At 54.3% G+C, this 16,892-nt stretch overlaps 1 protein-coding gene across 18 annotated transcripts in view; it reads left to right on the plus strand.

Annotated features, from left to right (window-relative positions):
- Window positions 1–16,892, plus strand: part of MSI2 (musashi RNA binding protein 2) — a 236,696-nt gene that overhangs the window by 164,888 nt on the left and 54,916 nt on the right. For all 18 annotated transcript variants that reach the window (XM_054166717.1, XM_054166718.1, XM_054166723.1 and 15 more), the window contains one exon: window positions 14,017–14,099. In XM_054166717.1, coding sequence (XP_054022692.1) covers window positions 14,017–14,099 — 83 coding nt within the window. The remainder of the gene's footprint in view (window positions 1–14,016; window positions 14,100–16,892) is intronic.

Raw genomic sequence — 16,892 nt, forward strand, 5'->3', positions numbered from 1 at the left:
CCACGCTCAGCCTGTGTCCTGCTGCTGCCGGAGGCTGAGCAGTGCCTTGCAAGCAGGTTCCCTTCAGAGGTGACCTTTTCCAGCAGGCCACCCCCCACACTGGAAGTCCTCCCAGCCCACTTCCCAGGTGCATGCTCCCAGCAGTGTCTTATTAAAAGCCTTCTGCTGCTCCCCACACACTCAACCTTTGTTCAGGGTGCTGGGGGAAATGCTGAGCTCTTTGTGCTCAGAAACAAAGGCTCCAGGAGCAGCAGCCCCAGGCAGCAGAAAAGGTGAATTCATTGTACCCACCAAGGCTTGGCACAGCCTGGCTGCTGCCAGCCCTGACCTCGAGCTACCTGCTGCTGCGCTGCCCCAGCCAGGCTCCATTCTCAGCAGCAGACACATGGCACTGCCAGCAGCCAGCCCCCCGAGATGGAGCCAGCTCCTGCAGCCTGGGCAGGGCTCTTGACCTGAAGGTGTGCCTGGGACCAGCGAGGTGCTGCCAGCCAGCAGAGCACTTCAGATGAGAGCAAACTCTGCTTCCTGCCTTTCAGAGCAGACAAAGGAATTGCCTTTGGAGAAGCCAGGTTTGTGCAGTGACCTTTTCCTATTGTGTCTGCAGGCCCTTGAGAACAAAGCTCAGGCAGGATCTGGCTGCAGCTCCTGGGCAGTGGCAAAGAGGCCTTTGATCATGGCTGTGGAGGCTGCAGAGTCAGTTCACGGAGTGGTTTGGCTTGGAAAAGGCTCCAAGATCATCCAGTCCAGCCTTCTACCCAACACCCCCATGGCCACTAAACCATGGCCCCAGGTGCTGTGGCCACAGGTTTCTGGAACACCTCCATGGGTGAGGTGTCCACTGACCTCCCTGGGCAGCCTCCCCACCCCCACTGCAAGCAATTTCTTCCTAGTGTCTTCTCTGAGCTCATCAGGTCCAGCCAGCCACCCTTCCTTAGGTGCAACCCCAAACCTTTAAGGCCCCTTCCAACCCAAGCCCTGCTGTTTGCCTTCCAGCCCTCAGCCAGCCTGCAGCCTCTGCTCAGCAGTGGGAGCTGGCTTCCAGGAATAGCTCAGCAAATAGTTTGCTCTTTACTTGTGTATCCAGAGGAGCAAATGGTGCCTGCCCTGGAAGCATCTGTCAGAGCCAGCCTCTCTCACGCTGCTCTGTGCTGTTTGCTTAGGCAAATTCTGTCATGGTGCCTGAGCAGCAGGGCTGCAGCCCTGGCCAGGGATATTAATAATGTCCAGGAATGTTGTGTGCTGCCTGAAGCTGTAGCCCAGAGGCCTCAAACTCCTCATTTCCAGGTATTATTTTAACCTGGGGCTAAGCTGCTCATTTGTGTTGGTATTTCCCTTGACCCCACTCAGGATTTGTTTCAATTCCTTGGATAGTCTTCTTGCTGTTGTTATTTGGTGCCTGATTCTTTATTCCTTCATGTTCTGGTTTGTTGCTCCTCAGGTGCTGTGTCCAGGTTTGGGCACTGCAGTGTAAGAAGGACACTGAGGTGCTGCAGGGGGTACAGAGAGCAGCAATGAAGCTGGTGAGGGATTTGGAGAGCAGGGCCGGTGAGGAGAGGCTGGGGGTGATCAGCCTGGAGAAGAGAAGGCTGAGAGGAGACCTCATTGCTCTCTACAGCTCCCTGAAAGGAGGTTGGAGTGAGGCTGGTGTTAGCCTTGTCTCTAACTAATCTCAGGATGAGTGGAAATGGCCTCAAGCTGCACAGGAAAGGCTTAGGTTGGACATTAGGAAGAACCTCTTTGCTCAGCAGCGGTCAGGCATGGGAAGAGGCTGCCCAGGAAGGTGGTGGAGTCCCCATCCCTGGAGGTGTTCAAACAGTGAGGAGATGTGGTCTAGTGGTCATGGAGGTGTTGGGTGGAAGGCTGGGATTGATCTTAGAGGTCTTTTCCAACCTGAATGATTCCATGGTAGTCAGCAGAGCTTGGGTGTCACCTGCTTGTGACTGTGACAAGCTGGAGCTTGTCTGGTAGTGAGAGCACAGCCAGTGCCCTGCGTCCTGCGCTTGGTGTCACATCCTCTGCAGCTTCTGAGGGAGGACTTCGTGACCTCCCCTGGCAGCCAGGGAGCCTGGGGCTGCTGTGTGTTTTTGGGGGGGAGGGGAACACCCACCTGATGTGGTTGGTCTGTCCCCCCCAGCCCTGAGCTGTCAGGATGCTGCTGCAGTCAGCAGGTAGCAGGAGGGACCTTGAGCACAGCCTCTCAGCCGCGTGGAAAACGTCCCCCTGCAAAGTCAGTTCTCTTGGGGTGCCTCTGGCAGCTGCTGCACCCCTGGCCTCGCCAGCAGTGGTAGTGCCACTTCAGAGGCAGGAAGAAGGAGAAGGTTCTGGGTTTGGCTGGTGCCTGCTGGCAGACTTTGGCTTCGTTCTTTGCCCTGGCTGGAATGAGCTGAAGTCCCTCTCTCTGCTCCTTCTCTCTGCTAATCCCTTGTTCACCTGGAGGGCCCCAGACGGTTCTGTGGTTCTGTTGTAAGCAGGGCTGCTGTGCTGAGGTAGAAAGCATCCCAGTCCTCATGGCACTGCCAGCCTGGGTTTGCTGGGTTGGCTGCCTGCATCCTCCAGATCCGAAGGCACTTCCCGCTGCCACGAGCAGATGAACACCAAATGCTGCTGCTCCCAGGGCTGCCCTGGCAGCTTTTCTGGGCTCTTAGTTGCACAAGAAGCCAAACTCTGGGGGGAAAGGTGCTTCCATTTATTACTTTTCCTCATCTGTTTCTGTAATTGGAGGATTTCAGGTTCCTTTAGCAGGAGCAGGCTCCTGCTTAACCACAGAGACAGATCCTCCCAATAACATCTACTTGAAATTTAACTCAGGCTAATTCATTCTGGCACAGGCCCAGCCCTGCTTGATGAAATGGTCTGTGAAGTGCTACAATATCTTGATAATGTACATTCTGTGTTTGATTATATCATCAATTATCTGGCACCTAATAAAATGGCAAAAATGAGTGAAAAGGCTGCCAGCAGATTCTATCAGCTGCAGGGTGGAGCCTGGGCAGCTTGAGAGGAACTTCTGCAAGCCTGGGATGTGGAGGAGCCTGCTCCAGAGTGCTGGGCTGGGGTGAAGCAGAGGTTCACTCAAACATTCCTCTTGGTTTGATAACTTGATTTGAAGCAAAAGAAAGAGTCTGCAGCTCCTCTTAGCCTTGCTGAAGCTCAGGGGGATGTGGCTGCTTTCCCAGGGAGGTGCTGGAGTCACCATTTAGGTTCAGTTTGGAGGTAAGGAAAAGTTTCATTGCTGGCAGAGTGGTCAGGGATTGGCACAGGCTGCCCAGGGAGGTGGTGGAGTCCCCATCCCTGGAGGTGTTCCAGGAGCTGTAGCTGTGGTGCTTCAGGACATGGTGTAGTGGCCATGGCAGCTGGGTTGTGGTTGGGCTGGATGATCTGAGAGGTCAGCAATCCAGCACTGAAGTTTGTGCAGAGCAGCCCTATGGGCCTTGCCCCCAGGGTGCTGCTGTGCACAGAATCCTAGGATGGCTCAGGCTGGAAGGGACCTCAAAGCTCATCCAGACCCAAACCCCTGCCTTGGGCAGGGTCACCTCTGCCAGCCCAGGCTGCTCAAGGTCTCATCCAGCCTGGCCTTGAACACCCCCAAAGAGGAGGCATCCACAGCCTCCCTGGGCACCCTGTGCCAGTGTCTCCCCACCATTTGGCCAGGATTCCTCATTCCTTTGGGGAGCAGTCAGGGAATTCTCAGCCAGTGGCTGCAGCAGTGGGGGGGGACTTGGCCTGGATCTGATGGCTCTCTGGCAGGAGAGGTTTGAAGGGGAACAAAGGTGTTGTGGCCCCAGACGAGCTGCTGGCACCTTGTTTTGGTTCCATCTGAAGGCAGCAGTGTGGAGCAGTTGGAATATGGGCCTGGAGTATCTTGGGGAGTAATCTAATTAGTCTGAAGTCAATTCAGTAGTTCCTTTTGTATCTGGTGATTAAATAAGTGGGAAAATGGCTCGAAAATTAGGTGCTAGAACAACCCAATTACATTTCTGTAGCTTTTTGTATTCAATTTCATAAACAATTTTGCTCTTCACTGGTTAATCAGTGAATGCCTTTTTCCAGTTTGAAAAGCACTTTTGAAATTATAATGCAATTAAATTGTGTGTGGATGTTCTGGCATAGGGAGTGTGAAAGCTGGGGGCCTGGCAGCCAGCCACCTTCTACCTTGACAGTAATGAGTTCCTGAGCTGGCAGCTTGCTGGTGTCATTCAGAATCTTGTCCAGGCTGGGCTGCTGGAGAGCTCAGCCACCTCGACTCTCTCCCAGCCAGGGTCACCAGGGCTCGGGCACCGGATCCTCTCCCTCGCTCTGGGGACGGTTCCCTAGCAGACTCTGCACCTCTGCAGGCAGCAGAGATGAGCCCACAGCAGCCTGCTCTGTGCTGGGTGAGCAGATTGAGATGTGTGCAGGCACGTGGTGAAGTTTGCTGCCTGCTTGTTCTGGGTTTCTTCTTTTTTGCTCTCTTCCTTTCCTGAGCCTCTGCAGGACTGAGGAGGGACAAAGGGGCAGCCTGCTCTGGTTGGAACTGTCCCTGCTCACTGCAGGGGGTTTGGACAAGATGACCTTTGAAGGTCCTCTCCAACCTGATGCAATCTGTGAGGCCATCAAGGATTATTTTCCTGGGGGGCATAGCTGGGGCAAGGAGGAAAACATCCTCCTGTCTTCCAAGTCAGCAGCAGATCTGCTCTTGCCCACGCTGTGGCCTCACTCCCTGGCCCAGGGCAGCAGTGGATCCAAGCAGGCTGCTCTCAGCAGGCAGACTGTGCCCAGCTGAGCTCAACCCAAGCTCCCACGTGGGCTCTGGAGCTGCTGGGGTTCTCTAAGGGCTGGGCTGGTGTTTAAGCTTCTCTCTTCACAGCCAAGGTGCTGGTGGTCCATGCAGCACCAGAACCACCCAGAGCAGCGAGTGGCATCTCATCAGATGCCAGCTGCAGACAGCTTCCAGAGGCCCAGGAGCTCTTTGAGGCCACCAGGCTGTGAAGACCACTGCCTGCTGCCTGCTCCCTGCTGTGCTGTCTCCAGAGGCCTTTTGGGGTCAGAGATTTTCCAAGCATGCTTTTTGTTCTTGTGGGGCATTTGTCTTGTGTGCAGCCTGCTGGTGGTGGGCAGGAGCTAAGTGCAGCCTGCTGGGGAAGGGTGACCAAGCCTGTGTGCTCACCACCTCCATGATTTACAGCAGAGCACCACCAGAGGAGAGGTGAAAAGCTGTGTTTGGAGGAAAAGAAATAATGTTAGAAATAATGACTTGCTTGGCAGGTTTTAACAAGTTCAGTAATGGTATTAGGTGCCCTTGGCTCAGGATAGTAACCTCCTCTTAATGATCATTACCTGGCTAATAAAGACCTCAGAGCAGGTCATTACAGCTTAATTTAGACACAGCATCCTGTTTGCTTTGCACAGTGCTGCCATCCTTCAAGCCCTTGGATCTATGGCCTGAGCCCCATGGTTGGCACCTGGGCTTTGCTTGGGTTTTTCCTCCCCCAGCAGCTTAATGAGGACCTGGTTGGTTGCTGGCTCCTGATGGCCCTTCAGCTGAGCTGCTTGCAGAGCTGGGGTGAGCACAGGCAGGGCAGAGGCTGAGGGACTTGTGCAGCTCATGGCCTCAGCTCTGCCTGCAGGCTGTGGCTTTCATGGGCACTGCTCAAGGGAAGCAGTGATGAGAATGGATCTGGGAGAGCTCTTGCTTCATTCCATACCTCATAGACTCACAGAATCATTTTGGTTGGAAGAGACCTTTGAGATTAAGTCCAACCCTTACCCCAGCAGTGCCAGGGCACCACCAAACCATGGCCCTCAGCACCACATCTCCATGGCTTTGAAACCCCTCTAGGGATGGGGACTCCACCACTGCCTGGGCCAGGGTTTGACAACCCTTTTGGGGAAGAGATTGGTCTCCTTGTCCAACCCAAACCTCCCCTGGGGCAACTTGGGATCGTTTCCTCTCATCCTGTCCCTTGGTACCTGGCAGAAGAGACCAACTCCAAACTGCTTTCAGGGACTAGTAGAGAGGGAGAAAGTCTTTCCTGAGCCTTCTTCCCTCCAGGCTGAACAGCCCCAGGTCCCTCAGCCACTCCTCACAGGACTTGTGCACCCAACCTCTCACCTTTCTCACATCTCTCTCAGATCAGTTGGACGTGGCCTGGGCTGGTGGAGGTGTCCCTGCCCATAGCAGGGGGTTGGAACTGGATGATCTTTAAAGTCACTTCCAAGCCAAGCTGTTCTGTGAGTCTATGAACCAAGCTGTGCAGGAGTGGGGGGGTGCCCCCCCCCCAGCCTCTCCTCATGCTGCCTTCACCCCACCAGCAGCAAGCCCCAAACAGAAATCATTCCCATGAGCAACCCCAGCAGTTATTAACACTTGGGAGCCATCTCATTGATCAGCTCCATCTTATCAGCCAATTTCCTACTGAAAGCCAAGCAGCTCTCCTCCCAGCATCCTAAATCTGTTGTTAGAATGAAGAAAAGGAAATGGAAAGGGAGAAAAACCAGAAGGCTCCACACCCCCCCCAGCCTCCCCACACCAAAGCAGTGAGCCCAGCCTGGGTGCTCTGCTGCCTTTGTCAGCCCTGGGTGGAATTATGCATCATGAATAAAAAGTGCTGTCAGCACGCATGGGTTTGAGAACAGGGGAGCATATGGGATGTGATTATCTGTATTGTCAAATGCAATAAAGGGAATTTGGATATAATAAAAAATGTAATATTTTAGAAATTTGGTAATAAACTGTGCAGGAATTGACAGGCAGAGAGGGTTGGATGCCTGCAGGCAAGGAGAGCAAGATGGCAGGGCAGCTTTGGTGTCTGATGAGGGAGCCTGAGCAGGTCACAGCATCCCAGCGTGGTGCAGTTGGAAGGGACCTCTGGAGAGGTCCCCAAGTCCCCCTGCTCAAGCAGGGGCAGCCACAGCAGCTCACCCAGGAGCTCAGTGCCCAGGGGCTTTTGGAAGCTCTCTGCACAAGGAGACTCCACAACCCCTCTGGGCAGCCTCCAGCAGCCTCACACCAGAGAAGTTAACCTTCTCTTTCCCCTTCCTGCTCCTGCTGCATCCCTCTCCTGCTCTGGTTGTCATAGGGGTCGGGGGAGATCCTGTTCCCCATGGAGCAGGAGGTAGCTTCAGGTGGTACCTTCAGGTGTGGTTGTTGCTCTTCGTGGCAAACACCTCCCTGGGGGTTAATTCCTGAAGGAGGTAAAGGCTGAGCAGCGTGGCCCAGCCTGGGGCTGTTCTCTGTGGCTCTGGAGGGAGTTTGTTCTTTGGGAAGCAAAAGCTCTTCCTTGTTGTGTTTGCAGCAGAGGAGATTGGAGGAAGGACTTTAAGTTGGAACTGACAGCTTCTATCCTGGGTGATCTTGAGCTTTAGGAGCTGAGCTGCTGTATGCCAGATGAAAACGGTGAGGAGGGGACTGGAAAGTTGTTACAGCTTAGCCTCTTCCAAGACAGAAGTGATAGGGATGAAATGTGGGACCTGGCCCAGGAGGAAAGTTTAAGCAGCTTCTCTAAAGACACAACTCCAGAAAGCAGCAGAGTTTTTGAGCCCTGGCTGCTGGGTTGCTGTGCTAACAAAGCTTCTCCCGGCGGTGGGATGAAATTCCAGGTCCCCATTCCCAGGCTCTGAGGGTAATGAACTGAATGACTCTTGCAGACAGCACGAAGTGAGAAACATCCCTGGCTGACCACCTGAGCAGCTGAAGCGTCCCAGCCCCTGCTCAGTCATCCTCTCCTTAGGGACAAGAGTTGGCCACAGCAACGTCAGGACTTGGCCTCCCCTGCCCCTCTGCCCCTCTCCTGCAGGCTTCCTTATGATTATTATGGTTCTATTCTGATGCTGGCTCTTAGGTGTCCAGGGCAGCCTGGCAGCCTGGGATGTGCTGCAGCTTACTGAGTAGCTCCCCCCCGTGCTGCCGGGGCCGTGCGAGTCGGGCTGAGTGCTGTTGGTTCCCAGCAGCCGGCAGCGGCTGGGGGCAGCCCCTTGGCAGTTCCCAGCTGCACCAGCAGGGCTTTGCAACGGGGGGAAGTGGGAGCAGGCCGGCTGAGAAAGCACATTAAACTGGTGTCAACTTCTCCTGTTCCTCCCCTCATTGTTAATGGATGGAATGGGGCTCCTTTACCAGGAAGAGGAGACACTAACTGAGAGAGGCTTCCCTGCTGCTGTGCCTGCCTGCCCTGGCCACGCTGCCTCACCCTCAGCTGGGGGGTTCGTTCTTCCCTTTTTGAAAGGCATTTTGGTAGAGTTTGCAGGACCAGCTGCCAAACCTCTTGGTAGAAGCAGGAAAGCAGGTGCTCAAAGAATGCCCCAGCAGAGCTGGACCTTCCTCTGGTTTGCAGCTTAAGTAACTTAAAGCTGAGGAACAGAGAAGAGAAGAGGCATGGAGCAAACAGGAATGGGCAGATCAGGTGCTGGGACCTAACACCAAAGGGGGCTGCAGGCTGCACTGAGATGTCCTCATCAGGATGCTGTGTGCTGCAGTGGGTGTCAGGCTGGGGATGGGGGGCCCCAGGCTCCCCCTGGCACCCAGGGCTGTGGTGGTTGGGGTGGGAAGCTGGAGCAGGACAGTGCCATGGGAACACTTCCATGTGTGAGGGGAGGCTGAGCCCACGTTAAGGAGAGCAGCACAGGTCCCAGTTTGCCCATCAGAGGCCTTCAGGGGCTAACCCCAGCAGTAGCCTGGGTTTCACCTTGTTGATGTGGGATGTGATCACCTTGCAGTGTGTGCAGGGGCTGGGAAGAGCAAAGCCTTTGACCTGGTGAAGGGCTTGGGGGAGATCCTGCTGCCCTGTGCAGCCACAGGCATGCTGTAGATCACTGCACACAGAGCATGGGGCTGGGGAAGCTGCTGGCCACCAGCAGCAGCAAGGAGCCATATTTCATAGCCATGCTGGTGTCATCTCAGCTCTGTTTTCCTGGGGCTGGCCTGAAACCTCTCAGAGGTGTGAAATGCCCTTGGGTGGAGTGTGAGCAGAGCCCCAGCTGCAGCAGACAGGAGCACTGCCTCTTGGTATCTCCAGGTCAGCTTCTCAACCTTATTTACAGCTTCTGCCCATCTTTGTAAACTCATTTTCATCTTTTTATGGTTTCAGTCACTTTTCTCTCCACATTGCTTCTCTTCTTCCTGGAATCCTGTGGCAGAGCTCTGCCTTGCTGCACAGAGCCTTCCACCCACGAGTCTGGGCAGCTTCCTTGGCTGAACAAGGCTCTGGGTCACAGAAGGCTTTGGGGTGTGCTGCAGGACATCAAAGGTCTGGGCTGGCATCCCTGGGCACGTTGGGAAGCTTTCCAGGGGATCTGGGGCTTACTGGCATGTTTGAGACTATCTTGAGATGTTTTTTTGCCAGCTTTTCCCTCCACTGTGAATGATGCACTTGTTTCCTCCCCTCTTGTGAGTCACCCTTGAGTCAGCAGCAGTCCTGAAGGTCCCTGCTCTGCCGGGGTGCTGAGTGCCTCCCCCTCCTTTCACTTCACTGAAGGCAGCTGCTTCCTGGAGCTAGGTAGTGTTTAAGGTCCCTTCCAACCCATTCCGGGATTCTATCATCTCCTCCCTTTGTCCAGAGCATTCCCAGTAGCTGTGTGGAGCTCCACACACTCTTGGATGCCTGCCCAGTCCTCAAACCTTCTCCCGGTCAGGCCAGGGCTGGTTCCCGGCTTCCAGGACTTGAGGAGAGCCTTGGGAGCCTGTCAGTGCCCCCTGGCTGGCACTGGACAGAGTGAAGGCTTGGGATGTTCCGAGTGGAACGAGTCCTCTGAGCAGCTGCTGCAGGAGGGATCTTTCACCTGAAGGTCGTGGATCCCTCTCAGCTTCCTTCAGTGATCCCCCTTGGCTCAGAGCCTGCCCGGGGGGAGGGGGGGCATCTGTTTGCCTTTTTTTCCCCCCCTGCTCTTCTTTGTCTTTTTCTTTTACAGAAAAGATTATTCCAATGAATATTCAGGTTTTATTCATTTGAATAAAAAAACCCCAACCGTGTGCCTCTGTTAAATGCTTATCTCTTAAATGGAGCTTGTTAGCTTCCAATAATAGCTTCATTCAGAGGGCTGCGGTGTAATTTCAGCTGGAAATGGGTGCTCCTTGACAACTGCAATCCTATTTATGTCACCATTTTAAGCAGCTTGCTTTGTTTTGTGTTAATCTTTCTCGCACACTTTGCAAGAAGCATTTGCTTGCTTTCTCTCTTTTTTCCCCTTTTGCCGTGGTCTGTTGACTCTTGGTACCTCTCAGCAGAATTAATTTTAGCCGGGTAGGGCCAGGGAGGTTTGTGAGAGTTTGAGTGATTTCAGAGCTCGTTCTCTCCGCTGGCTGAGGAGGCAGGGATGTGCCTGCCTGTGGCCGTGCAGCTAGGAAAAGCTGGAGTCTGGTAGGTCAAGCAGCAAAGGGACCCCCAGGGCCCATCACCAGGTAAAGTGTTTAGCCCTGGGGCATAGCATCCTGGAGTCATTGAATCCTTCTGGTTGGAAGAGACCTTTAAGATCAAGTCCAGTCCTTAAGCCAGCACTGCCAGGTCCTCAGAACCACCTTCTCCATGGCTTTGAAACCCCTCCAGGGATGGGGACTCCACCACTGCCCCGGGCAGCCTGGGCCAGGGCTTGACAGCCCTCTTGGCAAAGAAATTGTTCCTCAGGGGAGACCTTCTTGCTCTCTACAACTACCTGAAGGGAGGTAGTAGCCAGGTGGGGGTTGGTCTCTTCTCCCAGGCACCCAGCACCAGAACAAGAGGACACAGTCTCAAGCTGTGCCAGGGGAGGTTTAGGCTGGAGGGGAGGAAGAAGTTCTTCATAGAAAGAGAGGTTGGCCATTGGAATGTGCTGCCCAGGGAGGTGGTGGAGTCTCCATCCCTGGAGGTGTGTAGGAAGAGCCTGGATGAGGCACTTGGTGCCATGGTTGAGTTAATCAGAGGGTGTTAGGTGATAGGTTGGACTCGATGATCTCAAAGGTCTTTTCCAACCTGGTCTGGTCTGGTCTATTCTATTCTATTCTATTCTATTCTATTCTATTCTATTCTATTCTATTCTATTCTATTCTATTCTATTCTATTCTATTCTATTCTATTCTATTCTATTCCAACCTAAACCTCCCCTGGTGCAACTTGAGGCTGTTTCCTCTCATCCTGTCACTTGTTCCTTGGGAGAAGAGACTGACTCCCACCTTGCTCCTTTCAGGGACTTGTAAGGAATAAGGTGGTCTCCCTTCAGCCTCCTTTCTCCAGGCTGAATGACCCCAGCCTCTTGGTCTCTTGGAGATTGTTCATTTAAGGAGTGGTGGCATCCCTTGGACATCATCCTGTGGCTTTGAAGTGCCTCTGTGTGTGCACTGGTGACTCCCCAGTGAGTTAAAGATGTTGATCATCACAAAGGTGGTGAGAACCTGAACAGGTTACCCCGGGAGGTTGTGTGCCTAAGGAGGCTGTGGCTGCCCCCTCCCTGGAAGTGTTCAAGGCCAGGCTGGATGAGGCCTCCTTGAGCAACCTGGGCTGGTGGGAGGTGTCCCTGCCCATGGCAGGGGGTTGGAACTGGATGATCTTTAAAGTCCCTTCCAACCCAACTCATTCTGTGATTCTATAAAGGTAAAACTTTGGGAGCCTTCAGCTGCCCTGCTTGGGCTCTGGCACTGAAGCCACAAGCCCCCAGCCCCCTGGAGCTGCCCACCCTGCCCATCTCCTGCTGCAGAGAGGAAGGGATCCAGGCTGGTGCTAGGTTTTCTTACAGGCCCAGTGGTGCCTGTTTTTCCTTGCCAAGCCAGCCCGGCCGGTGTGGTGTGACACGGATCCTCTGCAAACCTGCAAATGAGTGCTGGCACCTCGGGATTGTTGTTTTATTCTGCTTATAAAATCTGCAGATGCAGAAAGCTGGGTGGCTCTGGTTTAATCAGACAAAGAATGTCTTGATAAGGCTCAGTTTGAGCCATATGGAGTGGGATGAGAATGGGAAAGTTGTTTCCTAGTCCAAGTGTGTAATGACTGCAGTGGGCTTTCTCCCGGTGCTGTGCACATTAAGGCTAATCTCCTAAATTCCCTCTCTTGCCTCCATCCTGGCAGCCAGACCTGACAAAAGTTGAAAGAGAAATCCTCAACTGCAGCCCTCGCTAATGAGTTGCTAATGATGAAGATGTTGCTGGTGCTCAGACAATTAATGGCTGGAGCCCCGGAGTGGCCATCAGGCTGCGCCGGGCAGAGCCGGTCCGCGGCGGTGCTCTGCTCCCAGCTCCGGTAATTGCTGGGCACAGCGTGCTGCAGGGTCCCTGGGATGCCACCTTCAGCCAGTTAACCACCAGCAGTTTAGCTTTAACTACAGGGCTGCTTAAGGTGGATTGAAATGGAGTCATTTAGAAGGCAGATGAAAGACCGAAGCAAAAGACTTCAAGCTGCGACATGAGTTAAGTGCGAAGTGAAGTAGTGTTCAGAGAATGGTAGGGGCTGGAAGGGACCTCTGGAGATCATCCAGTCCAACCCCCTGCCAAGCCGGGGTCGAGGAGAAGTAAGTCTGGGGGGGTCACCACCGTCCCACCAACTGCTGTTGGTGGGGAGCAGGCCAAGAGCTGGAAGGTGCTGACTGCAGGTGGGGAGCATCAGCAGCAAAGCAGCTTTGAGATGAGGCTTCACTGCTGTCGCCCCAGACTCCCGGCGGTAGGGGTGGATGGCACAGGGCTGGTGGCAGCCAGGAGCCAGCTCCTTTGGAGTCACCAAAGGCAAATCTGCTTGCTTGATTTGTGTGGCTGAGCAGAGAGGTGGTCACTGGGCAGAGCTGTTGGTGGGGAATAGCACCAGGCAGCGTTGGCTTCCCTCTTCCATCACCCCAGCATGGGCCAAGGCTGCTGCTGGGGATGCCCCAGCTCTGCTTTGGCTCAGAGCCTGGTGTGAGGAGGACATCCCCTGCTGTTCCACCAGTGCTGTGCCCAGCAGAGTTCTCAGTGTGCCCTGAGGGATGGACTTCATCCCGTTGTTGTGGTTAGATTTTGAAGCCCCCCTTAGCTGGTGCCAGTGTTCACCCATCGAGCTTTGCCTGAAAATGGAGCAGGCTGGGTTGGGGTTTGTTTGTTGCCTTCATGTTCCTTTCCCCTTTAAGGCAGGAGCAGGAACTTGACTGTGTGCAGCTGTAGTGGGCTGCCAAATCGCTTTGGTGTGGCCCCAGCAGAGCAAACTCAGTGCAGAGCTACAGGCAAGGCAGCAGGCATCAAACAGCCTTAAACCAGCCCGAATCCACCGCTCCTTTGAAGCGGCAGCACAGCAGCAGAGAAGAGAGGAATGATTAGATCAGAGACCTTAAATGTAATGGTTTCTTGGAGGCCTCAGGATGTCCTGATGAGGTATTAGAGGAAGCAATTCAGGAAGAAAGGGACAAATAACCACCTCCGGGGGCTGGCTGCATCCGTGCTGGACGGAGCTGTGGCTGCTCACACTTGGTGGCTGCGCAGAGGGCATGGAAGCCCCAGGTGCTGCTGGATCTTTGGGGGAAGCACTGGTGGGGTTTGGGCTGGGTTTTTTCTTCCCCCCCTCCCCAAGGATAAATGAGGAATCATCTTCTGTCTTCCCAGATTTGTGTTTTCTGTGGGGTGGTGTAATGAGTCAGCTCTAATGGAGCAGTCTGGTGGAATTAAAGAGGAGGTAAAATCAATAAGGTGCCATGGGAATATAATTGGCTTTTGTAGAGATGGTTCTGAAAAGAAAAACCTCTGAGGTGTAAAAGCAAACACAACCTTGTTGTGGCTCCTGAGCTGTGGTGTGACTGGGGTGTGAGTAGCCATTCAGCTCTGCAGGATGGACCCAAAAATCCCCGAGGAGATTTTAATTCTCCACTGAATGCTGTGGGAGAGCTGGAACAAACCTCCCTCCATCTCCCCTGGGGTGATGCTTCCTGCCTCCAGGAGGCTGTGACACCTTCAGCAGCAGCAGCAGCTCCATGCCCAGCAGCTGCCCTTGCCCCTGCCTGGCTGGATGAGCGTTTCCCAGGCAGGTCCCCGTGGCTGAGTGATGCTTTGTTAAGATGAAGTGGTTTCACCTCACTGATGTTTTCCCTCCCCCCATGTTTTGTGTCTCCCCCGAACAGGATTTGGCTTCGTAACTTTTGAGAACGAGGACGTGGTGGAAAAAGTTTGTGAGATTCATTTCCATGAAATCAATAACAAAATGGTAAGTTGCTTTGGGCCCACAGCACAGCATCCTCTCACCCCTTGCCACAGGCAGCTGCCCTGCCTGCCTGCTGGCCCTGGGGCACGTTGGGCTCCGGGCAGAGAGCATGGGAACAGGGCTGAGCCTGGGCCGCAGCCCCTGCCCCGCTGCGGGCAAAGGCTGCTGCAGGCTCAGGCAGCTGCCCCAGAGCAGCTTCTGGTGTGGGAAACCAAAGGTGGGAATCGACCTGCTCAGCTTCTGGGGCAGCCTTGGAGAAGCACTTGTGGCATGGCATGAGAGGGAGTGGTTTGAAGCTGAGGCACAGCAGGGTTAGACTGGAGCTGAGGAAGTTCTTCAGTGCCAGGGTGGTGAGACTCTGGCACAGGCTGCCCAGGGAGGCTGTGGCTGCCTCCTCCCAGGCTGGATGAGGCTTTGAGCAGCTGAGTCCAGTTGAGAGGTGCCCTGCCCATGGTGGGGAGGCTGGAGAGGAGCTCTGAGCTCCCTTCTAACCTGAGCCATTCTCTTGAGTCTGTGATTCTTCTCCTCCCTGCTCTTGGGCAGAGCCATGGCAGCCACTGAGCAGCTGCAGCAGAGGTTTTCAGGGGGGAAGAGGTCTGGGGTAGCTGTTCCAGCCCCTGTGCTCCCAAAAGAGCCATGCTGGCTCCTGAGTCCTGGTGCTGCTCTGCCCTTGCTGCTGCCTGCTAGACCACATCCTCTGGGATGTTGTGGCTCTCTGCCATCAGGCTGCAATCACTTTCCACCTAAGCCCAAGCCAGGAGCCAGATCTGGGTGAAGTTTCTCCTAAGTGACAGTGAAGTCCCAGGTTGTGGCTGGTCCTGTCAGGAGAGCCACTGAGCCAGACAAGAAGAGGCATTTGGGTTTCAATTGCTGCAGTAACTTTGATATTTTCAGCTAAAATATTCTTTTTCCCTTTGTCAAAACATCTTTTGCTTCTCCAAAGTGCATTCAGATGTGCATTGTGCATTGGTCTGATTTGTGTTCACAGACTTTAAATTCAATAATAGAGCTTTTAGTGTGGATAAGATCAAAGCAATCTCCTTGGCATATGCTGGAGGCCTGATTCAATATTTGACTTGCTAATTTTTCCCAGGGCACTGAAATAATATTCCTCAGATTGTTCCTCCCTGCAATATGCATCTGAAACAAAAGTGAGGGCCCCCTTGGTGACCTGGGTGGTGGGGTGGTAGGGCAAGGCTGGGGCAGTTCCCCTAGCCCTGCAGGAAGCCTCTTGCTCCAGCTCAGTGGGTGCCATGGGCTCTGTCTCTGCCCTGTCCAAGCATCCTGTGTCTGCAGAGTCATCACCAAACCCACGCAGGGGCAGCAGAGCTTGGCCTGACAGCACGCTGGTGCCCATGGCCAGGGAGGTGACCACAGCACAGTTAGGCATGGATCAACTTTCCAAAGTGCTGTTGAAGACAGACTGCTCCTGCTTCAGTTTCAACATGGAATCATAGAACTGTTTGGGTTGGAAGAGACCTCTAAGGTCACTGGGTCCAACCATCAACCCAACCCCACCTTGGCCACCAAACCCTGTCCCACAGTGCCCTGGGCTCACAGTTGTGGAACACCTCCAGGGGTGGGGACTCCACCACCTCCCTGGGCAGCCTGTGCCAATCTCTTGCAGCAGAGAAATTTTGTCTAATACCCAAACTGAACCTCCCCTGGCACAACTTGAGGCCATTTCCTCTCCTTCTGTCACCTGATAGTAGGGAGAAGAGACCAAGCCCCACCTCAGTGCAGCATGGCTCCCTCTGGCCCTGAGCAGGGGCCAAGTTCTTGCAGCCCCAGCTTGAGGCAGTGAGGCTTGCAGCTGCTTGGTGAGCTGGCACAAGGACACTGTCCCCATCCCTATGCCACTCCCATTCCCACCCCCACACCTGTCCTTACTTCCATCCTTACTCCATTCCTATCCCCACCCCCACACCTGTCCTTACTCCCTTCCTTAGCCTTGTCCCCATCTCCATCCTTACTCCATTCCTATCCCCACCCCCACACCTGTCCTTACTCCCTTCCTTAGCCTTGTCCCCATCTCCATCCTTACTCCATTCCTATCCCCACCCCCACACCTGTCCTTACTCCCTTCCTTAGCCTTGTCCCCATCTCCATCCTTACTCCATTCCTATCCCCAGCCCTGAGCCGCCCAGCTGTGGCCCCTGCAGCTCCGTGGGCACTGCCTGGGCCTGAGCTTTGCTCTTTGCCCTCTCCTGGGCACTGCCATTCCCAGCAGTGCAGGGGCAGGCACAGGGCAGCAGGGCTGCTGCTGCTCCCCAGCCTATTTCTGGCCTCCAGGCTCCCTGGGAGGTTATTTTTAGCTCCCTCGTTCTGCTTCTGTTGCCATCCATAAAACTTAGAATGTCAAATGTGATATTAAGGGAGCAGTGTGAAAGGGAAAAGAAAATGCCAGGCAGGGCTTTAATAAAGGAAGCCTGGAATTGGGGTGGGAGGCCAGAGGTGCTCTCCAAACACTGCAGAAGTAAAACCCAAACCAAAATTGTGCTGCAAGGAGAGACCTGGTGTGCTCTGGGGCTGCTGGAGCAGAAGCCTGGTGGAGTCCTGCACTCCCCTTTGGATCCCTCTGTGCTGCAGTCACTCTCCTCAGGGCTGTGGTGGGACAGGTGCTGGAGAGTGGAGCAAGGAGCTGAGCCTGAGCTCGGAGTCAGGATCTGGGGCCAGCCTTGGAGCAGCTGACAGAAATATTCAGCTGCTTTGAAATAGGCTTTGAGGTTGCATAGCAGCTGGGGCTGCTCCTCTCTCTCTCCTGGTGAGGTTTGTGGGGGTTAAGGACTCACTGGT

Source organism: Dryobates pubescens, chromosome 13, assembly GCF_014839835.1.
Source record: "Dryobates pubescens isolate bDryPub1 chromosome 13, bDryPub1.pri, whole genome shotgun sequence".
NCBI classification, from domain to species: Eukaryota; Metazoa; Chordata; class Aves; order Piciformes; family Picidae; genus Dryobates; species Dryobates pubescens.